Raw genomic sequence first — 23,721 nt, forward strand, 5'->3', positions numbered from 1 at the left:
TGCATGCGCCAAAGTATCATGACCTAAATGCTCCTGAAACTGAGGAAGCTTGCTAACAACGTTCCTTGTTTACATTACCAGGAATGGCTGCAAAATTTATCACCTGCCTGGCCTTTTAGGACCATGGTCTTGGGGTCTACTCAAGTTTTTTTTATTTTTTTTTTAAAGTCATGTCTCTGACCGCTTTTGCTAATTCCAGGACACTATTCTTTGATGCTTCCTCCTTGCTGTTCTCCCTACCACACCGTCTATCTGAAATGTTAGAAAACACGGCTTTGCCTTTGTATATATACGTTCTTTCTAGGAGCTTTGTAATTTATTCACTTATACACTTTATTCCCTATTTCTTTGGTGGCTACATTCTACGAACAAATATACATAAAATAATACAGGGGAGTGCCAGCACTATCACTTTGAAGGTACCTTGCACAATATTTAGCAGGTGTGGGTCAAGATGGCAAACATATATACATTATGAAATTGTATATTTCGTAATTATTTTTCATGGTTTTACTTTTTAGGTTTTGCCTACTTAACCACGCATGCCCTGTCTTTTGCTAGACTTGTTGTCAGCTTACAGTGGGCTGAGAGCCTGGTCTCTGATTACCATTAATTCACTTTGTCACTCTCATTTACGTGCTTCTTAATCACCCGCTTGTGTGTGCTTTCCTTTCTCTACTTGTGCTTGTCCTTCCCCTGGAGCATGGATGCATTACTTGTGTCCTTCCACTGCTCGCTTTCCAAGCACTACCTTTTCTGCTTTGTTTAAGCCCTCCTTGAAAAGGCATGTGTTTTTCAGTTGTCTCCTCGATGTACTTCACCCCCACCGCTCTTGGTGTTCCTCACTCTCACCCATGTGGTTCTCCTTTTCAGCTCCATGTTGCGCTCTTGCCGGTTTTCTTTTTTCCCCACCCACCTTCTCCATGTTGCTTCAGCCCCCCACCCATGCTGTCTTGTTGCTTCCTCTCCCAAACCCTCTGTTTTGCGCCCCTGTCCCACGCCCTCTATTTTGCTTCCCACTCCCGCTGTTTCAACCCCACTCATCTGAAAACCACGTACTGCAGGAACGAAAAATGTCCCATCACTCACCCTGTGCTTTGTCCCTTCATGCCCAAAAGAAAACAGACATGAGCGGAAAAGGCACCGGGGAAAGGCAGGTAAACAAGGGAAGGTGTAGGGGGACACTTGAATATCTTTCTGTGGGATATCGTGGAAGCAAGCAAGCCTCGGCGTCTTAAAAAGAAGTAAAAAGAAGATAAAGATTAGCACCAAGAAAAAGGTAGAAAGACCATTAACTAGTCACAAGGAAAAGCATGAATACTACTCAGGAGGACTAACTTACCCTTTTTACATCCATTCAGGGACTCAAAAGAAATCCGGAGTTGTAATCCACTAGGTGTCTTTTCATAAAAGAGAGAGAGTATCCAAGTCCTTCTAAATAGGGCAGGAAATCCTTTACTGCCACAATACAAAGTAAAGCAGGAAAAAGCCAATGAGGCAAAAAAAACTGCACTCAAACCTGAAGAAACTACATTAGTTCTTGTTGTTTGGTGAGAGAACAAAATGGTATCGGTGCACTGAACAACATGAAAAATGCAACAATAAAAAGGGGAGGTCGGGTGTATCAAAACCCAGCAAATCCAGAGAGTCTGACTCCTCAGGAAGGATGTTATACCTCCGGAACGCCAACACGTAACCGGGATGTCAGAGTAGTCCGTGACTTGGTAAGAAGTAATCCGAGGAGATTCGGGACAGGAAAATCAAAGTTGTGTAAGCAGAATGCTACCTGCAAGAATCCTTCCGGGACAGGAACGGGAAACATAACCAAGCAACGAGAAGCAGGTAGGCAGCTCCTAAATACTTATTGCTACCGCTCATGGAACATCACTACGATTGCGCCCAATACGATCCTAAGAGGGAAACCAGAAAGGAAGACGCCCATCACGAGAAGGGCAGGAAAGGAAACCAGAAACCCAAAAGTAAGAAAACAGCAAGAAACAATACATAATCCTCAGACACTCCAGAAGGGCATAGCCCAATCATAACCCCTAAGACAAGGAAGGGAATCAGGACGTAACAGTACCCCCTCTCAAAAAGCCCCCCCACAGGACGGGGTTTCGAAGGGTGGCGAGCATAGAAAAGATGAACCAGGTGGGGAGAATGTGTGAAACTGGCGGGTTCCCAGGTACGATCTTCAGGAGAGTAACCCTTCCAATCCACCAAATAATGCAGTCTGCCCTGACGCCTCCTAGAGTCAAGAATGGCATTAACCTCAAATTCCTCATGCTCATCAACCAGCAATGGTGGGGGCAGGGGCAAGGCCTGAGAGGTGGCAGTATAGGGCTTAAGTGGAGAGGTGTGAAACACAGGATGTATTCGGTATTCAACAGGTAAATCCAGCTTCATAGCAACCAGGATTTATCACCTGATGAATCCTAAAAGGTCCCACAAAGCGGGGCTGCACCTTTCTGGATCCCCCCCCAGGCGAAGATGTTTAGATGCCAACCAAACCATATCACCCGGAACATAGGAAGGAGCAGAATGGCGATGCCTGTCTGCCTTGTCTTTCATACCCTTCTTAGCTGCCAGCAAATGTTCCTGAGCCTTCTTCCAAATCTCAATCAGGGCAAGACTGAAAGTGTCTAGTGCTGGTACTCTACCGGAAGGTTGAATGGGAATGGCCCTAGGATGAAAACCCATGGAACAAAAAAAGGAGACATACCTAAGGCCGAGTGAAGACTATTATTTTAGGCTAACTCGGCAATGGGAAGTGCTTTCACCCAGCTACCAGTAAGGGAGGTTAGGAGACAACAAATATACTGTTCCATGGTGTGATTGGTATGCTCCATTTGCCCATCGGTCTGTGGATGGTAGGCCGAGGACAACCGGAGCTCCATCTGCAAGGAGGAACACAATTCCAAAAATGGGAAATGAACTGCGCTCCCCGGTCAGTAACGATGGCCGTAGGGACGCCATGTAATCGTAACACATGTGTTATAAAGACTTCTGCTAATTCGCTAGCAGTGGGTAGTTTGGGCAAAGGAACAACATGGACGATTTTGGTAAACAGGTTAACAACCACACGAATAGTGGTATACCCTGCTTCCTTGGGTAGATCCGCAACAAAATCCATACTAATAGTATGCCAGGGAGAAGGGGGAACAGATAGAGGATGTAAAAGACCTGCTGGAAGGTTATGTGGGGCTTAGTTAATAGCACACACTGGACATGATAACACAAACACCTGTAAATCATGACACATCGTGTGCAACCAAATCAACAAAGGCATATCTCCCTAGTCTTGGTTATCACGGGATGAACTATCAGTGAGGAAAAATTACACCAAGTCAACACCTTGTCCCTAAGCTCAGGGGGAATAAACAACTGGTTGCCGTGTTATAATACCCCATCCCTCAGCTAGAATATAGTGTTAGTCAACCAAGGAGTCATGTCTATGAACGCTAGTTGTTTTTTTACTTCAACAAGAATCTCATCAAAGGAGCAATACCCAATCATCCCCTACTTGGATATCATAGTCGTGCCTCCGGGAGAGGCGGCATTACACAAGGGGGTCACATGTATACGGATAGAGCATCGGATTTCACTTGTTGGGCAGCGGGTCTATACGTGACCGTGAAATCATATTCGTTAAAAAACAATATCCATCTCATCTGCCGTGGAGTCAAAGCTTGAGCAGAGCGAAAAAACTGCAGGTTTTTATGGTCGGTGCAATTGTGACGGAATGTCTTGTTCCCCATAAATGATTCCTTTACTCCTGGAAGGCCAACTTGATTGCCAACTACTCTCTCTCTCTGCCACCATATAGTTCTGCTTGTCGGGGGCAAAAGCTATTTAGAATAGAAAGCGATGGGATGCATATGGCCTGATTCAATGTCCAGCTGAGACCAGACCCCCACCCACGGCATACTGAGACGCATCTGCCTTCACATAAAATGGAAGTGCTGGGTCCGGATGTTTTAGTGCGGGAGCAGTGGTAAATTTCTCCACCAGGGTTTCTAAAGCAAGTTGAGCAGACGTAGTCCATAGAAAGGAAACCCCTTTTTTTTTAACAAAGCAGTAATGAGAGTAATGATGTCTGAAAAATGGGATGTATACCGCCGATAAAAATTGGCAAAACCTAATAAGACCTGTATATCCCTTTGGGGAGAGGAGTTGGCCTAACGGCTAGGGCGCTCGACCTCGGACCTGGGGAACTGGATTCGAGTCTCGGTAATGACGCTGAACATCCTGTGATTCTGGGCAAATCACTTAATCTCCCCGTCCCTAACAAAAAAGATGAATGTGTGTCCTCATGTAACGTAACTGGTGCTATGTAAAGCGCTCTGATACCTGATTGGATTCGGGTCAAGTTCAGGATATATAAAACTCTGCAAAAAAAAAAAACACAAGTCGGAGCTGGCCAAGTGGTTATTGCCTCGGTCTTCTTCGGAACCATTTGGATTCCCTCCGAGGAAATGATGAGGACCAAAAACTCTCCTCTGGACACCCAGATCGTACAATTTTCCAGTTTTACAAACAGATGGCTCTAACGTAGCTTCTGCAACATCTGCTTTACATGGAATTCATGGTCTGTGTCATTCTTAGAGAATATCAGTATATCATCAATATACACAATAACACTTAAATCGAGAAACTTCCTTAGCACTTTATTGATAAAAAATGTAAAAGCCGCAGGGGCATTACAAAGACAGAAAGACATGACACAATATTCGAACAAGCCAAACTTAGTCCGAAAAGCGGTCTTCCATTCATCTCCCTCGCGCACACGAATGAGATGATATGCCCCACGCAGATCCAATTTAGTGAACACAGTTCCATGTCGTAACTGATCCAGCAACAGTAGTATTAAAGGCAGTGGATACTTGTTTTTAGTTGTTACCTTATTAAGGGCTCTATAATCCATGCAAGAGCGACGATCCCCCCCCTTCTTTGGTACGAAAAAGAGGGGAGATGACACCGGAGAAGAGGACTGTCTGATAAATCCAGAAGACAGCATCTCGTCCAAATAGACCCGTAGATGCTGCGATTCTGGTTTGGCAAGAGCATAGATCCAGCTACAGGGCAAAGTAGCACCAGGAACCAGGTCAATACGGCAACCAAAGTTGCGATGTGGTGGTAAGACATTGGCTTTGAGCGTATCAAAAACATCAGAATATTCAATATACTAGGGAGGAACACAGGAGGTCGTGGAATAGACAACTAAAGCACAAACCAAAGGGGAGACCTAATCAGTGGCCTCCTGATAACAGTGTTGCAAATATAATTTGCGTCTAGTGTAACAGTATGTCTGGCCCAATCTATTTTGGTATTATGTGATTGCAACTATGGTACCCCAAGAATGATTCCAAATGTAGGAGCGTCTATCAGATCAAAACTAACGGTTTGTGAGTGACCATTATCACAAATCGATGTGAGAGGTCTGGTTTGCTTTGTGATCAGCCCTGACGAAAGGTCGGTACCATCAATCGCCCTCACTGGTTCGGGTTGTTCTTTGTATATACAAGGGATGTAATGTTGCACCGCTAATTGGATTTCCATAAAATTCCCCGTTGCTCCAGAATCGTGCAAAATGGGAAAGGTGGTTCTCTTACTATTGGTAATCACCAAGGTTACCGTTATAGTAAAGTGACGTGGCACTCTTGAAACTGAACCATGTACATCATAGGGATAAATGTTAACAGCCATTTGCTGGTAGCTGGATGTACCACCATGCTCAATAAAGGCCACCAATTTTTTGGCTGGTATGACTGATGTTTTAGCTGGACATTCACAGGCATAGTGTCCGCTTTTCTCACAGTACAGACAAAGATTGTGTGCCCGTCTCCTATCTTTTTCTTCCTTAGATGGAGGACCCCGCACACCACCTATCTGCATAGGTTCCGGTAGTGCTTTAGCACCTAATTCCTACTTTTGTTCTACACGTACAATATATAACCGAGGAGTTTGCATCTGACTTTTTTCACCCCTGCGTTCTGCCAACTTGTGATTTAGCGTAACAACCAGGTCTATGAACTCCATACAATCCTCTGGTGGATTCACCACCTGTGACAGGACGTCTTTTAGTTCCTCACAGAGGCCTTGATAATATAGGGAGGTCATCTTCTCCGCGGGCCAATGAGTCTCCGAGACTAGCCGGTTAAAGGTGGAAATATACACCAACAAGTCCTGTTTTCCCTGTCTAAGTTTAAGTAGCTCTGTGTCACTATCCTGCATAAATGTATGCTTCACAAACAAGCGACACATTTGCTCCTTAAATGCAGAAAAATTATAAAGAATGGGATCATCATTGTCCACTGGAGGAACGGACCACATCACAAACGCTACCTTAGCGGAATCATCCGGAAAAGCCGTTGGTCTACACATAAAGTGCAGGTGGCATTGGCTCATAAAAATACTGAATTTCATGCTATCCCCAGAGAACCTTTCTGGAACGGCCAAAGGCACCGGTACTAGTGTCGTAACGGTAAAGAAACGGGTGAACTACCACTAGTGTTAGAAGTCCTATCATAATGAAAGGTTGCAGGTTGTACAAGCGGCACATGTGTGTTCGGTATGGTCCCAGGGCCCCGTCCCAGGGATTCTCTGGCTTTATAGGTGTTCAGTTCTAGGTGTAAGGTCTGATTCTACTGTCTCAAATCCCGTACACCAGTCTGGACAGTGGAAAGAGCTATAATCCGTCAGAGTAGGTCCCACCCCCACAGCCGAGGATAAGGAGAAGGAATCCTCAGGATCCATCTTCATTCAGGCAGCGTACATTTCGTGGGCTTCGCTTTCCGTTCCGACCCTTCTCACCTGAAAACCAGGTACTGCAGGAACGAAGAATGTCCCGTCGCTCACCCTGTGCTTTGTCCCTGCAAGCCCAGAAGAAAACAGACATGCGCTGAAAAGGCACCGGGGAAGGCAGGTAAACAAGGAAACAAGGGAAGGTGTAGGTAGACACTTGAATATCTCTATGGGAAGCAGGCAAGCCTCAGCATCTTCAAAAGAAGTAAAGAAAAAAATCAAGATTAGCACAAAGAAAATGGTAGAAAGACCATTAACTAGTCACAGGAAAAGCATGAATACTACTTAATACTGGCTCACCCTTTTTACATCCATTCAGGGACTCAAAAGAAATCCGGAGTTGTAATCCACAAGGTGTCTTTTCAGAAAAGAGAGAGAGAGTATCCAAGTCCTTCTAAATAGGGCAGGAAATTATCCTTTAACGCCACAATACAAAGAAAAGCGGGAAAAAGCCATTGAGGCAAAAAACCTGCTCTCAAAACTAAAGAAACAACAATAGTTCTTGTTGTTTGGTGAGAGATCAAAATTGAATTAGTGCACTGAACAATACGAAAAATACAACAATAAAAAGGGGAGGTTGAATGTATCAAAACCCCGCAAATACAGAGTCTGAGTCCTTAGGAAGGATGTTATACCTCCGGAACCCCACCACGTAACTGGGATGTCAGAGTAGTCTGTGACTTGGTAAGAAATAATCATTTGGAGGTTCGGGCAAGGAAAGTCAATGTGGTGTCAGCAGAACACTAATGGCAAGAATCCTTCCGGGGCAGGAACCGGAAACCAAACCAAGCAATGAGGAGCTCCTAAATACTCGTTGCTGCCGCCCATGGAACATCACTGCGGTTGCACCCAATACGATCCTTCGTGGGAAACCAGAAAGGAAGACGCACATCGCAAGAAGGGCAGGAAAGGAAACAAGAAACCCAAAAGTAAGAAAACAGCTAAAAACAATATGCTTCCCTCGCGTTGCTTCTCCCCACCCGCCGCCCTTGCGTTGCTTCTCCCCACCCGCCGCCCTTGCGTTGCTTCTCCCCACCCGCCGCCCTTGTGTTGCTTGTCCCCACCCGCCGCCCTCGCGTTGCTTGTCCCCACCCGCGGGCCTCGTGTTGCTTTTCCCCACTCGTGGGCCTCGCGTTGCCTCCCCCCACCCGGTGGCCTCGCGATGCCTCCCCCCACCTGCGGGCCTCGCGTGCCTCCCCCCCCACCCGCGGGCCTTCCTTCCCCCAATTTTAAAAATAACCACTTCCACATGATTTTTTCTCTTTACTTACCGTTCCAATTCCCAGCAGTAACTAAAAGGAAAAACAAAGGCTGTGGTATTTGGTGGGCGTGTTCATGTGGCTGTGCACAGATAAAATTATTCCGCTGGCCAGCTCAAAGGCCATTTAAAAAAAAAAAAACATTATTAATAACAAAAAGCATTGGTTAAGACATTGTACAGAAATCAGTGGCAAGGCAAGACAAAATCAATATAGTACTTCGCAACCTAGCAGGACCATGGCTACATAAAAGCTTCCATCACCGGATGTCAGAATTGGGTCTTACAGTGAGTACATCTCCACCTGGTCCACAAATACTCAAAAGCAGATTCTTGGTACAAATACTGAAGAGCACTAGTGTTGACTGCCCGGTGAAGGGGACCCCACCGACCCATCCAGCCTATCCATCAATATTCGCCTCTCCCTTCTCATTTCCACCGTGGGAGAAATGCAAAAATCACCCCTATACTTATTCCACTTTCCCCATTTGTGGTCCCACTTTTTGGGACAGCCTCGTCCCTTAAATACAGTTTTTACGGCCACCATAGCATGATCCATGTCGATTGCCCAGCTCCTCACCCGTGGCAACTCATCAGCCCCTTATTTCTGGGCAATATTTCGTTTGGCTATGGTCCACCCCATGGTTGCCCAAGCTTGTTCCGTCTGTGTAAGATCAGTTGCCTCCCATATATTGAGGAGGCATAGTTTGGGGGAAGGTTGAATAGGTTTGCCACAAGCCCGGGTTAGTTGCCGGGTGACATCCGTCCAATATTTTTGGATGTGGGGGCACTCCCAAATTATGTGCGTGAATGTACCAGTCTGGTTGCATCGTCTTAGGCAGAGCGGGTCCAGCCTCCTACCCAACTTAAACAACAATGGAGCATCAAAGTAGACCCTGTGTAGCACCTTAAGCTGTACCAGTTTGAGTCGTATAGGAATCGCCACCTCCCTTGGAGACGCCAGCGCCTCCCTCCAGTCTTCGTCCTCCATCTCCCCCAGGTCGCGCTCCCAGCTCTCCTGGAGTTTCAACATTGGATCTGTACGGTTATTCACAAATTATTTGTACGTGAGGGAGATCAATCAATCAATCAATCAGTGACACTTATATAGCGCGCTACATACCCGTAGGGTCTCAAGGCGCTGGGGGGGGGGGGGGGGGGGGTGCCGCTACTGCTCGAACAGCCAGGTCTTCAGCTTCTTCCTGAAGGAGAGGTGGTCTTGGGTCAGGCGCAGGTCGGTCGGGAGGGAGTTCCAGGTCTTGGCGGCCAGGTAGGGGAAGGCCCTTCCTCCTGTAGTCGCTCTTCGGATGCGGGGGACGGCGGCGAGGGCGTGGTTGGCTGATCGGAGGTGGCGTTTGGGAGCGTAGAAGTTGATCCGGCTGTTGAGGTAGCTCGGGCCTTGGTCGTGTAGGGCTTTGTGTGCGTGGGTGAGGAGGCGGAAGGTGATTCTTTTGTTGACGGGGAGCCAGTGAAGGTCTCTCAGATGTCCGGTGATGTGGCTGGTTCGTGGGATGTCGAGGATGAGTCTGGCTGAGGCGTTCTGGATCCGCTGGAGTCTCTTCTGGAGCTTGGCGGTGGTACCGGCGTAGAGGGCGTTGCCGTAGTCCAGTCGGCTGGTGACGAGGGCCTGGGTGACGGTCTTCCTGGTCTCGGTGGGGATCCACCAGAAGATCTTCCGTAGCATGCGTAGGATGTTGAAGCACGCCGAGGAGACGTTGTTGACTTGCCTGGTCATGGAGAGGGAGGAGTCCAGGATGAAGCCCAGGTTGCGTGCATGGTCTGTCGGTTTGGGTGCGGTGCCCAGGGCGGGAGGCCACCAGGAGTCGTCCCAGGCGGAGGGTGAAGAGCCCAGGATGAGGACCTCCGTCTTGTCAGAGTTCAGTTTCAGGCGGCTGGTCGTCATCCACTCGGCTACCTCTTTCATCCCTTCGTGCAGGTTGGCTCTGGCGGAGGTGGGGTCGTTGGTCAGGGAGAGGATCAGCTGGGTGTCGTCGGCGTAGGAGATTATGCTGAGGTTGTGTTTGCGTACGATGGCCGCGAGGGGGCTCATGTAGACGTTGAAGAGGGTGGGGCTCAGAGATGAACCTTGAGGGACGCCGCAGATGATTTCGGAGGCCTCTGACTTGTACGGTGGTAGGCGGACTCTCTGTGTTCTTCCGTCGAGGAAGGAGATGATCCATTCCAGCGCCTTGTCCTGGATCCCGATGTTGCTGAGGCGCTGTACTAGGGTGCGGTGGCAGACCGTGTCGAAAGCCGCGGAGAGGTCTACGAGGATGAGGGCCGCTGTTTCTCCATTGTCCATCAGGGCTCGGATGTCATCGGTGGCGGCGATGAGGGCGGTCTCGGTGCTGTGATTGGCTCGGAAGCCGGACTGTGAGGGGTCGAGGGATCCGTTCGTCTCGAGGAAGGCGGCCATCTGCTTGTTGACGGTCTTCTCGATGACTTTGGCTGGAAACGGGAGGAGCGAGATGGGGCGGTAGTTTTTGAGTTCGGTGGGGTCCGCTGTTGGTTTCTTGAGTAGAGCGCTGAGTTCTGCGTGTTTCCAGCTCTCAGGGAAGGTGGCGGTGTCGAAGGATGTGTTGATGATGTCTCGTAGGTGGGGTGCGATGACAGCGTCGGCCTTGTTGAAGACGTGGTGAGGGCAGGGGTCGGTCGGTGATCCGGAGTGGATGGAGTTCATCGTGCGGATGGTGTCTTCGGTGCTGATCTGGGTCCAGGCGAGGAGGGTGGTGGTGGGGGGTGATTGTTCGGTCATGGTGTGCGTTGGTTGGGTGTTGAAGCTGTTGTGTATGTCCGCGATCTTGTTGTGGAAGTGTGAAGCGAGGGAGTTGCAGAGGTCTTGCGATGGGGTGATGTCGTTGTTTCCTGCACTGGGGTTGGAAAGCTCTTTCACGATGTTGAAGAGTTCCTTGCAGTTGTGTGCGTTGTTGTCCAGCCGGTCCTTGAATGCGGTTTTCTTGGCGGCGCGGATCAGCTGGTGGTGCTTCCGGGTGGCAAGCTTGAAGGAGGTCCTGTTGTCCGGTGTAGGTTCCCTTCTCCAGACTTTCTCGAGGGCTCGGCAGTTCTTCTTGGAGCTCTTGAGTTCGTCGGTGAACCACGGGGCTTTCTTGCTGCCGGGTCTGCTGGGCGGGGTCCTCAGCGGGGCGAGCTCGTCCGCGCAGATGCTGATCCACTTCGTGAGGTTGTCGGCGGCCTGGCTGGGGTTCGCTGAGCTGGCAGGAGGGTGCTGGCTCAGGGAGGTGGCGAGCTGGTCTGCTGTGATCTTGTTCCAGCTTCTGCGGGCGGCCTGTTGCTGGTGGTGGTGGGTCGTCGTTCTCTTGAAGGTGAAGTGGACGCAGCTGTGGTCCGTCCATTGAAGCTCTGTGGCGTGGCTGAAGTTGATGTCTGTGCTGGAAGAGAAGACTGCGTCGAGAGTGTGTCCGGCGAGGTGGGTGGGGGTGGACACCAGTTGCTTGAGTCCAAGATTGGCGAGGTTGTCGAGCAGGGTGCTGGTGTTGCGGTCGTTGTTGTTCTCCAGATGGAAGTTGAGGTCCCCCAGGAGGATGTAGTCAGCGGAGGGGAGGGCATGCGGGCTGACGAAGTCGGCGATGTCCTCGCTGAATTGTGTGCGTGGTCCAGGGGGTCGGTAGATCAGGGTGCCTCTGAGGGTGGTGTTCGGGTTGGTGTGGATCTGGAAATGCAGGTGTTCGGCGGTGGTCAGGGTGTTGTCGGTGCTGGTCGTGAGACGGATGGTGTTCCTGTGGATGATGGCGATGCCTCCTCCCATCTGGTTGGCGTTGCGGTCCCTCCGGACGATCTTGTAGCCCTCTGGGATAGCGATGGCGATGTCGGGAGCTGAAGAGGCGTTCATCCAGGTCTCCGTGAGGAAGGCAACGTCCGGGGCTGTGGCGTCTAGAAGGTTCCAGAGTTCGATGGCGTGTCTGTGGACGGAGCGGGTGTTGAGCAGGATGCACTTGAGGTGGGTGCTGCTGGTGTTCGACTTTGCGGGTGCTGGTGCAAGGCAGGTCCGGATGCAGGTGAATTTGCAGGCGTGGCAGCTGAAGGGTCCGTGGGTACGACGTGGAGTGGCTTGATGGCATTCTGGGAGTCGGCCGGTGTTGAGTGCGATGAGGGTGGCGGCGGAGTACGTCAGGCGGGTCGGTCGGGGTCCTCGAGGGCCAGGGGTCCTGGCACTGGGCGCGGTCCAGGCGCGGACGGGCGCAGACGGCCTTACCTTTGGCGCGCCTTCGGCGCACAATCGGCGCACCCGCTGCGCGTGACCGCTGCGCGTTCGCACAGTCGCCATTTAAGGCGAAGTGCGCGGGTGGGCGCAGCCGCTGGGAGGCGGGAGCGGGGAGGGAACAGAAGAGAAAAGGGGCGGGGCAAATGGCGGTGGCGGGAAGCGGGGAGGGGGAGCGGAGGGCGGCGAGGTAGGCGGGCAAACAGGAAGGAAACTGACCCACGGCACAGAGGTTACATTAAATTAAACAGGCACAAATGGAGGGCAAAAATAAAGGCAAAACAGGAAGGAAAGCGAAAACGATGTCACGGCACAGAAAATACAGGCACAAATGGCGGGCAAAACAAGGTAAAAACAGCTAAAGAACGATCACACGGCACAAAGAAACAAGCACAAATTAAGGACAAAACGACTGGCGAAAACCAAAGGGGAGCGAGCAAGGCGGCAGCGAGGCCGGCTGCGAGGCAGAAGGCAGGCAATGGGGCACACGCAGCAGCTGGTGGCCGTGCGGCGCGGGGGTGTCCCACAAGTGGGTCAGCTTTGGGATGGCTTTATGGTCAATTGGATCTAATAAAAGGCGGTCTTCCAGCGGGGAAGAGTCTGGAAGGGGAGTACCCCCGGGGAGGGCCAAATCAATGACGTGGCTAATTTGTATATACCGAAGTCTCCGAGGGTGCAAGGTGGTCCGCAAACTTGGCCTTTTTCCCCTTTCATCCACAAGTCCCCAACCCTAGAGATCCCGATCAGGTCCCACTTGTCAAACCCTGGACATGCGCTAAGGTGACCCAAGATATCTGGTTCCCAAAGCGGAGTCGCCTTAGTGAGACGATTGTGCCACTCCAGCTTACGCTGGACTGCATGCCGCACTTCCACCGTGCGAGCCGTGGGGCCGGTGAGCTGTAATTTACGATGATTCGTGTAGAGTGCCCTATTGTATCCCCCCTCCCCCCCCCCATCCGCCAATGATCTGTCCTGAAGTTGGCATCATCATTGGGCCAAACGCCCATCTATTGATGGCTGTCAACTGCGACTCCTGATAATAGAGGCGTAAGTCCGGCAGCCCAATACCCCCGTCGTACCACCCCATGGTGAGTTTGTTTATGGCATTCTGCGGGGGCCGACCTTCCCAGAGCAGCCCCCGCACCACCCCTTCAATTTGCGAGAAGTAGGAGTCTGGGATCGGGTTAGGAGCATTTTCCAGGGCATAAAGAAAGCGCGGGAGAGCAAGCATTTTGAACAGGGAGGCACGTCCCAAGAGAGTAAGGGGCAATGACCTCCAATGCGCCACATCTGACTTCAAGCGTTGCAAGGACTTCTGAAGATTCAGTTCATAAAAAAGATTCATGTCTGGTGTGATAAAAATGCCCAGATACCGAAAATCCTGTACTACCACTGGGATGTCATAGCCTCTAGGGCTATGTGGGGGTTCACCCTAAAGTGCAAACATTTGAGATTTGGACCAGTTTATCCGATACCCCGAGTGCGCCCCGAAGATGTGAAAAATATGCAGGACCCGACGTAAAGATTGCGCCGGTAAGGCCAAATATAACAGAATATCGTCCGCGTAGAGCGATATTCGGTCCTCGTGCTCTCTGGTCCATTATAAGGCCCCTGATTTCCAGGCAACCCTGTCTCGTGCCCCGCCGTAGGGGAAAGGTAGCAGAGCAGTGATTATTGACCGTGACATGTGCTGTGGGCTGCTCATATAACAGCCGGATCCATCCAATTAGTTTGGGACCAAACCCCATGCGGTCGAGGACAGCAAAGAGATAGTTCCACTTGACAGTGTTGAATGCTATTGTGGCATCAAGTGACAGTATGATCGCTTCTCCTCGATCGTATTCATCCTCGCCAGCACACCGTGAACGCGACGGAGATTTCAAGCCGTATTCCTACCGGGCATAAAACCTGACTGATCTGGATGGATCAAGTCAGTTAGATACGGGATCAGACGATTGGCTATTAGCTTGGCAAGGATTTTTGCTTCCACCATAAGCAGCGAGATAGGGTGATACGATCTGCACTCCTCCGCCAGTTTGCCAGGTTTGTGAATCACCACAATGGCAGCATTACGGATCTCGGCTGGCAACAGCCCTGAGTCATAGCATTTGTTATATAAGTTTAACAGGTGGGGCGCTATCTTCGTTGTCGTGGGTTTAAGAAGCTCGATAAGTATGGCATTTGGACCCATCGCTTTACCCGACCGAACGTCCGATATTGCTTTTTGGACCTCTGCCACTGAGAAATCCGCGTCAAGTGCCTCGCTATCATGAGACGAGAGGCTAACCACGTCTATAGTGGACAGGAGTTCTGCCGCCAACGAGGCTTGCGAATCCTGCGGAACCTGGTCTACCTCTTTGAAATAAGACTCAAACGTTTCCACGATCCCCTGGGGATCCGTGGTCAACTTGCCATCCGGGCCTGCTATCGCTCTTACCCATTTAGCTGCCTGTTCCTTACGCTCCAGCCAAGCCAGGAGCTTACCTGTACGTTCACCCTGTTCATAGATCTGATGACGTGGGGCCAGGGATCGCAGAGTAGCGTCCTCTAGCAGTAGTTTTTTATAATCTTGCCTCTTTATTCCGATCCTGTGTTGTGTATCAGGGTTCGGGTCTCGGGCGAGGGATCCCTCCCTTTCTAATTCGACCACTCTCTTATTGCGCTCAGTTCTGTGGCCCACCATCAATGACAATGACCTGCCCTTGATTACTGCGCCATATGCCCCCCAGAGTGTAACCGCCGACCCAACCGATCCCACGTTTTCATTGAAATAGTAGTCCGTGTCTTGTAGGAGGCCTTCCCTAATGTGAGGTATCTTTAATGCCCACGGCTGTATCCTAATCTTGCCTGGACGCCTGACATTTCGAATGCCGAAGACCACCACAACGGGGGAGTGGTCAGATATACCTCACGCCAGGGTCGTGGGTTCATTAAAATCACGTATATCGTGCGCATGTGTAAATAGGTAGTTAATCCGCGATTGACTGCCGTGTACCCCCGACTGGTGCGTATAATGTGTGTGTTGAGGATGTGCCCACCTCCAGACATCCACCACCCAAGAGCATCGGCAAATCCTTGGAGTTGAGATCCCTGCCGTGGGTCAGGTCTAGGCGGAAGTCTGTCTCGAAGGCTGTCCATGGTCAAATTGAAGTCTCCCCCCAATATCAAGGATCTTATTGGTAGGGCCAATATCAAAGCCCCTATGTCTTGTAAGGTTGGGCGCTGTAGTCCAAGAGGAGCGTACACCGAAACCACATTAACTACTCTGCCTTCCCACAAACCCGTGGTCGCTGCATACCTGCCTAGCACATCAGTCCAGGTGTTTTGTACCATGTATGGACGACCCTTGCGTAGGAGTACGATCATGCGGTAGCCCTTCCTATTCAGTGCCATGCAAGTATTCCGTATCAAGTGAGTCTCCTGTAGGAGCACTATATCTAGTTTGTGTCGGTGAATATATTGCAGGACTATACCTCTTTTTTTAATTTTGTCCCCCGGGCCATTCACGTTCTGGGTGGACACTCTAAGTCCCTGTCCAGGCGCCATCAGAACACAACAAGCTCATCTGCAACAAAAGAAATCTGTCGTCCGCACATGCGCCCCCATTTCCATTAACCAGACCCAAGCGGAGACGATCAGCTGCCCCAAGCATGCCGCGATTCAGAATATCACTGTCCACAGTACCAGTACCACTACCACTTGATATAATAGTTATCCGAAACCTACCACTGTCCGATGCGAGGAACCAAGAAATTCCCAAACAGAACCAGAAACCCTCCCAACCTGTCCACCCCCCCCCCCCCCCCCAACTCCTGGTTTTGGCGAAGAGACCCCCAGCCGCCTAACCGGTTCACCTCCTCACCTCGACCTCCATCTCATGTCTGTTGCCAAGACTTTCCGGGCTGGGCAACCTTCAAGTGCTTCCACCAGGAACGGCTCAATCCTATCAGTGGGTGGGGTGGATTCCCACTCTTCCCAGTGCACGGATCAGTCCGCTCACCCCTGCGACCAAGGCAGATTCAAACGTAGTGCCCTCTGCACTGTTTCCTCTGCTCGGCAGTATCACTGGGCCTTCATAGTGCCACAGGCCAACTCTCTTGCACCACTACAGCGTCACCCTCCTCCTGGTCGTGGGGCAATGTTCTACACTCTCCCCAGTCTCTTTTCACCCTAGCAGGCCACCGGGTCCTGCAAGGCCCCCCAGGGAGTGGTGCTGGGCCCCAAATCACCTTCAGAGATACAGCCCTCAGCCCATGTGCAGTAGTTAATAGCCCTCATCCCGGGGGTGGCCCCTCGCATGTGCAGTTTCTCCCGGTGTTCAAATACCTTACTGGGCCCCCGAACCTCAACTGGTGCTGGCAGTGTATGGAATCCTCCAGGCGCCGAGTACTCTGATTAGAGATCGCGCTTGGATTTGTGATACCTGGACAGCTTTGTCACGTTGCGGTGAAGTGCTGCCTCCACCCGCTGCCTCAGTCCACCGCTCACACTTGGGCGCCGGCTCCGTCACTCTTGGGCTTTATATTGCGGGAGCAGCGCCACCTCAGCTAGCCGTGCCGCTCCAAGCGTTGTCGCAGCCCCCATCACTACCAGGCCTCAGCACCGGTCTCAAGTAGCGCTCGCGAGCCGATCAGGGGCGCTCTCAGCGATGCCGGCCCAATGGAGCTCAACACCGGCAGCGGACTTAATCTTCTGGAATTTCGGCCCCCGGCTCCCAGGCACTCCACAACCTCCAGCAGACCTCTCGGGGCAGCAGGTCAGCCAGGAGGATCTCTATTAAAACGGACAATTCAGGGATGGCGCTCCGAAGCAAAGCTACCGAGCGGGCATTCCCTACGGCAGTTTGACCCCCCCTCCCTCTCAAAGGCCTTTTTTTAATATATATTCTTTGGCAATGCTGCCCAGCATCTTGTATGCTGTTCAGCTTGGCTAAAACAACATTGACAAAGCCAAATTGTCTTAAAGGCAAGACCTATTGGCATTAGCAGTGCTTCATTATGGTTATGTATTTTGAAGTCTTTTTTTTTTAATACCAATATTTTGCTGTCTTTATTGCTCAACGTGAGAGCTTATCTCTTTAACTGTGTCAGCATGTTGCATCAACCCATACAATATGAACACATGCGCCCAAAGGAATTCCTTAATCAGTTAGTTGTCACTGTTGTTGGAATGAATCGCAAGGAGAGGAAAGTGAAGAAGCATCAACCCTCAATATAACAACCAATGTAGACTTAATCAAGTATAACTAAATCAATTGCGGCATAAATGCATGAGTAATAATCTGTAATTTTAATCACTTGTCATGTTAATTCAATACTCAAATCATAAGGGTGTTCAATGGCAGCACATGCACATATATGGACAGCAATAAAACACAGGTGGATGTGTGTGCTTTTCTGGTCTTGACTAGTTTACTGTCCAGAAAATATCCATGAGTTGCATTTCGGTCTCTAGATTAATGAATAAACGAGACCATCCTCAGATCTCTCCTTGATTCATTCCAGCAATAGTGACAACTAAGAGTTGAGGCATTTCCTTTAAGAGCATGTGATTATATTGTGTGTGTACCCAAGCTTTCAAGGGGTTGTTGGGTTGCCCTTTTCTGTACTCTTGCATCATCAATCAAAGCTGCATAATTTCTCCATTTGCGCAGAACCCATCCACTGGACCAGTTTAAAACTGATATCATGCAGGGATATGGCATCATTTTCTCATGTATTCTGGTCACTGAAGGACCCCCTCTCGTACATTCCTTTAGTCGCAGTTCACAGTACTGCTCACAGTTTTTCCTTTCATTTCATTGTAGTTTTTAGGTTATGCCTGGGCAGCGAGAGTGCTGCTCTGCGAGGCATGCTATGTTGAGGTATGGAATAGGAGCTCTGCCCATTTCCCACCCATCTTTTCAATTGTCTTCTGTTACTGTCTTTTCAAAATCATAGCTTTTCATTCGTGAATAGGCTTAGTAGTCACTCCTTGTCTGCATTTGTAACCTCCCATAAGGACTGGACTTTTTACTTGTGTTGTTACACGGTCTGCTTTATTTAGTCGCGAGCACTATTTTCTTTAATGATCTTCTCCTATTTCATCCATGATGTCGCAGCACGCCGTCCGATTTTTATATTGTTATTAATAACGTATTTATTTAATTTACAGCCCGGTCCGCTTTAACTATAGCGGCCACGCTTTATTTATTTAATTTTCGGTGCAGTCCGCTGTCACTTTAGCGGCCACACCTTTTATATTTATTTAATTTGCACCGCGGTCTGTTCTCACTTTAGCTGCCGCGCTACAGAACCTTTCTTTAATTCATTATTTTGTCTTTTTGGGTGAAAACACCCCATGTGGCTCCTTCACTTTAATGTTGGCTGCACCCCTTTCTTTAGACGCTGCTCACTGTAACCTGAATACGGTGAGCAGCGTCTAAAGAAAAGGGTGCGGCCACCATTGAAGTGGGCTCACATTTGGGAGAGTTTGAGCTATTGGCATTAGAAATGACAATACCATTAATATATGTGTTGCTTTTAAAAACGCATAAATAAAAGGCATTGTCATTTACAATGCCAATAGCTTAAACTCTCGAAAATGCGAGACCTATTGCATTGAAAATGCTTGTTATATGTCGTTAAAAGACACATGCTTCCATCGGAAAAGAGTGTGCCTGGCTTTAATTTTGCCAGATAAAAAAAGCTTTGTCCAGTACACACACACACACGCGACCTGTCAATAAGATTGTCAATCTATTGATCATAGTTTATGAAGAAGATTTAAATAGCGCTTCTCTCTCACTCAATGCTGCTCTGTCAATGTTTCTCCTCAAGGCAGGTTTGGGCCCAAAACACATCAAAATAGTTACGGCCTTCATTCTTGTCCTTTGTTTTTTCACCATAACCCACTTCATTCCCAGACGCACACAGCAGTTCTCTTGCTTACCCTTTATACTTACCTTTATTAACAGAACCATTAGCCATAATCTAGTAGTTGACGAGCTTGAAGCAGAGACTGTTCATTCCCAAATTATCCTGTTTGCTTAAAGTATGCTGTGCATGTTGAAGAATTACTTTGTCTGAGCTCATGGACAAACTTTAATTCTTCTGCAGTCTCAGGGTTTAAGATCAACATTACCTAATGAAAGGTCCTGAAATCACAGAAACAGTAGCAAGTGTCAACAAGTCAGGGAAACATTTGCTTTTATATGGAAGGACTCCAGAAATAAAAGCTTTCTGTTCTTCCTAAAAAAAGTACCAACAATGTAATAAATATTAATTCCCAGAATTATTAGCAACACTTTACTGGACTCTAGATAGCTAGGGCAAATTAAGATGGATCAACAGCATCAACATTGTTTTTCACTCCAGCTGTGTGTGTGGTTCACAGCTCACAACTGATTATCTAAAAATAAGCCACTGTTATGCTACAATAGCACATTTTCAAATGTGCTTGATATATGAAATTATCGATGACCACTAAAATAAATGCTTCATAGGCGTCTTTTATCAGCATGCTCGGTGTTACTGGGCTATGTAGGTACTTATTGACAACTCAACTAAAAAGTAGTTTTGAACGGAAGCGAAGGATTTTGTTTTCGATGAAGGAGCATTTCAGGGCATCCTATAAAATATTATATGATTTATACAGAGTTTGACACATAATCTTTGTTACTAGGGCCATCTGTGGAATTAAGTTGGCATAGTTATGCAGTTCAATACTGCATCATATCCATCATTCAAGCCACTAATATGTAGTCCAAGTTCTGCAAAGTATGTATTCTAGGCATTGTCTCAATTGCTTGTATGTGCAGTGTGCATAAACATTCCAGTGTTATTCCTGCTTTACTATTTAATTGTTTGAGGTGCTAGTGCAATGTTTATGCTTTTTGCTTGGTCTTATCAAAGTTTACATATTAAAACCTCATAACGTTTTATCTGGTTTGACTCTCTATTGTTTGATACTTAACTTCACTAGTCCATGATCCCTAGTCGCTGTGCCACCCCCTGAAACACTATCATCAATGCTGTTCCTGTCCGTTAAAGAACCTTACCTATAGATTAACTTCTCTGCTCCTAGTTTTTGCTCATGGACATTTCAACTGATATCCAGGATAATGAATCTCCCAACAATTTTTTTTTTCTAGCTTTTGCTTAAGACCTGTTTTGTACAATACCAATACCTAGTATTTTGATCAGTCCATTGCCTATCATTGGTTGGCTTTCTTGTCAGTCATGCCATGCACTTGCTAGATAGAAGACAAATTCATTTTATGAATTTCTATGTATTTTAGAGTCAACTAAACTAGTACAAAATGATAATTATATCAAACTGAGACCAAAGGAGATTTTAGAGAAAATACCAATACTCGTCCTCTCCAGAATTTCAAAACAGATCAAATTGATGGTATTTTTGCCTCAGAAACGTGGCAACATTAGTGTAACTTGCTTTCATTGATGTAAACTGTAGTGCTTTTCTTGTCTGTTTTTCTTTATTGCTATTTTATCCTCCATCATAGTATGAAGTAGTATTTTGTTACATCATAGCCCTTCTTGGACAACAAACTTGGTGCAGCTCATTTCAAGTGATGAATGTAGGTGAACCACGCCTCTCACTGTCAGCGTGGGGAGACGTAGAGCACACTATGTGTGCACTTTCTCCTGAAGAAACTCTGCTTGTGCATACAAGTCTCTTTGCCATCTCTTTGCTCTGTAATTGATAATGCAAGGCATGCGTCTCTGCTGTCCTTTGGTATTTCCACCCGTCTCACGCAGTCCTCCCCTCTTTACTGCATTCTTGCCTGGATAGTGCACTTGAAGTTGGTCTTGCAATCTCCACTACATGCAGACACTGTGCCAGTAGGCTGCTGATTGGTAAGACATACAAGGCATACAAATTCCACTTCAGAGGTGCTTCAAGCTAAATCCTTTTCCGGCAACTTCCCAAACACTCCTCTTGAATTCCTGAACTTAAATACCTTTCATCCTCCATACATTCAGCACTCTCCCACATGACTCTAAACTCCACTTTCATTCACATGTTCACTAAACACATTTACATAATACCACACCAAGCTTACATATTTTATAGTGGGCTATCCAGCTAGACACTAATCTTGCTAGAGGTGCAAAGTGCATCAAATAACTTGTTTCTGTTGTGGTCAAATTTCATGTACCCGTTTAGCAGGCAGTAGAAAGTGTCCTCACTTCTGCTGGGGACAGTTTGTTGTTTGATATACACTTGTTTTCGTTATGGAGTCTGACAAATAAATGTGTTCCTTTTAGACGATATTTCTTGTTTGGAACAGCCTCAATGATCCTCTATTTGGCTGGATGAGTGATCGTGTTTTCCTCAGCACACAGCAGTAAGTACTGTTTGTTCAAATGCATGTTTGTCCATATTTTATAATGTTTTTGTTCTAAGAACTAAATAATAGTTAAATATGAAATAAATGGCTGACTCGCAATTCTGTTATTTTGTGGGTCCTTGCCTTCATAGGCCACCAAGGAAATTGATGAACATTACTTGCACACCCCAAACTCGTATTGCAACAAATAATCAATTGTTTCATGTAGTTAAAGAATGTGTGACAGGCCCAAGTATTTTTTTTTAAATTTCAAATCATGCTCAATTTTTTGGGGTATCAAAAGATTATGGGCCAGATGCATCAAGTACTTTTCTCCTCGCAAACGGGGCGTTTCGCAGAATCGGCCCGTTTGCGATCGCAATAAATGCTTTTGCGATGCATCAAACCCAATTTTGCAATTTGGTAACCTGTTAACGAATCGCAAAATGGGTTTGCGATTCGCTATTTGGAAGGGGCGTGTTTAGGGCGTCCCTTCCAAATAGCGAATACTAACAGTGTGCATGAATGTTTTGTGACCATGAATGCGGTCGCAAAACATTCGCATATTACCACCTACTTCAAGTAGGTGGTAAGACATTTGCAAATGAGAATGGGTCCCCAATGGACCCCTTCCCCTTTGTGAATGTTTGTAAAAGCATTTTTAAGAGCAAGCAGTGGTCCCATGGACCACTGCCTGCGCTTAAAAATGAAAAGAAAACTTAATTTTTCTTTTTGTAAAGCATCTAGTTTTCCTTTAAGGAAAACGGGCTGCTTTACAAAAAAAAGTGATTGGTTTATTTAAAAGCAATCACAGACATGGTGGTCTGCTGATCTCAGCAGGACACCATCCCTGGGATTTTTGCGATTCCTACAGGGTCGCAAATTGCGACCTACCTCATTAATATTCATGAGGTAGGTCATTTGCGACCCCTTGGGAATCGCAGAAAGTGTACTGAACACTTTCATGCATGCCGTTTTGCGATTCCCTAATTGCGAATCGCAAAGATTCGCAATTAGGGAATCGTACAACTTTTTTTGATGCATCTGGCCCTATGTTTTGATTAGCTTATACTGTGTATGGTTTACTCAAACAATTTAGCTTTTTTCTCTTTTTGTAGGTGTTTGAGAAAGACATTCACATTTTTTAAGCCCGGTACTGTCAGATTGAGCTAACCTTGTGCGCAGGAACCAAAGCAGGTGACGCTCTTCTTCTACTGTCACCAGTCCCACCAGTGACCACACTCGGAGGAATATGAGGGACCGTGATAAAAACAGGGAAAAGGGAATGGGATAAGAGAAAATAGAGACCACCACTCTACCTCATCACTTTCTTTGGTTTAGGAGGTCTACAGGATGTAGTGGATCTTTGCAAGGCAAAGAAATATCTTAAGTAAATTGTTATTAAGGGTTCGAACTGTATCTGTGACTGGGTATACCTAAGCAATATCAAGCAACTCTTTTTACTATGATAGTTATTTGTTTGTTCATGCTAGAACTCTACTACCTTGTAATGTCATGTACAACACACATTCAAAAATGTCCAATCTAAGAAGCCTTTTTTTTTCGTCCCATTCCCAGTGTCCATCAAAAACAAACCTTAAAATGCAATAGTTCTGGGCTAGGTTAATCCGAGATCAATGTAGAGAGGGTGTAAAGCAACATTGTGTCAAGATTGCCTATCAAAGAACATTGTGAACCATGAGGATGATATACCCAGTACCCAACTGCCAGAGCTCTTGCATCCTGCTGTCCTTCAAAGAGGATGTGGCAGTACTCAATCCTGGGACATATAATATCCTTTGTATTATAACTCTCATCTCCATTGACAGCTGGAGCTTGCCGAGCAGTGCTTGCTATTCTGTTGATATGTTTTTCATGGTTAAACTTCAGTTGAAATTAGTTGTAAAGATTTGACCTGATTAGTGGGTATAATTGAAGAATAATAATTTTCTTGTAGGACGAAAGAAGGGCCAGCTCCAAGCTTGATGCTTGGTTCATGCTAGCTTGCAAGCTTTAGCTACCTTTATTAAGTCTCGTACAGGCATGCGCTGTCTGTTAGCTGCCATACTCTTCTGTCTTCTTCTCATGTTTGTCTTTCCTCTGGTGCAT

The 23,721-nt window shown here is 47.7% G+C and overlaps 1 protein-coding gene across 3 annotated transcripts in view; it reads left to right on the forward strand.

Moving 5' to 3' along the window:
• Positions 1-23,721, forward strand: part of SLC68A1 (solute carrier family 68 member 1) — a 175,515-nt gene that overhangs the window by 50,816 nt on the left and 100,978 nt on the right. For all 3 annotated transcript variants that reach the window (XM_085606527.1, XM_085606528.1, XM_085606529.1), the window contains exon 3: positions 21,551-21,630. In XM_085606527.1, the coding sequence (XP_085462653.1) occupies positions 21,551-21,630 (80 nt within the window). The remainder of the gene's footprint in view (positions 1-21,550; positions 21,631-23,721) is intronic.

The sequence above is a fragment of the Triturus cristatus genome, chromosome 1_2 (genome assembly GCF_964204655.1).
Source record: "Triturus cristatus chromosome 1_2, aTriCri1.1, whole genome shotgun sequence".
Taxonomy (NCBI): domain Eukaryota; kingdom Metazoa; phylum Chordata; class Amphibia; order Caudata; family Salamandridae; genus Triturus; species Triturus cristatus.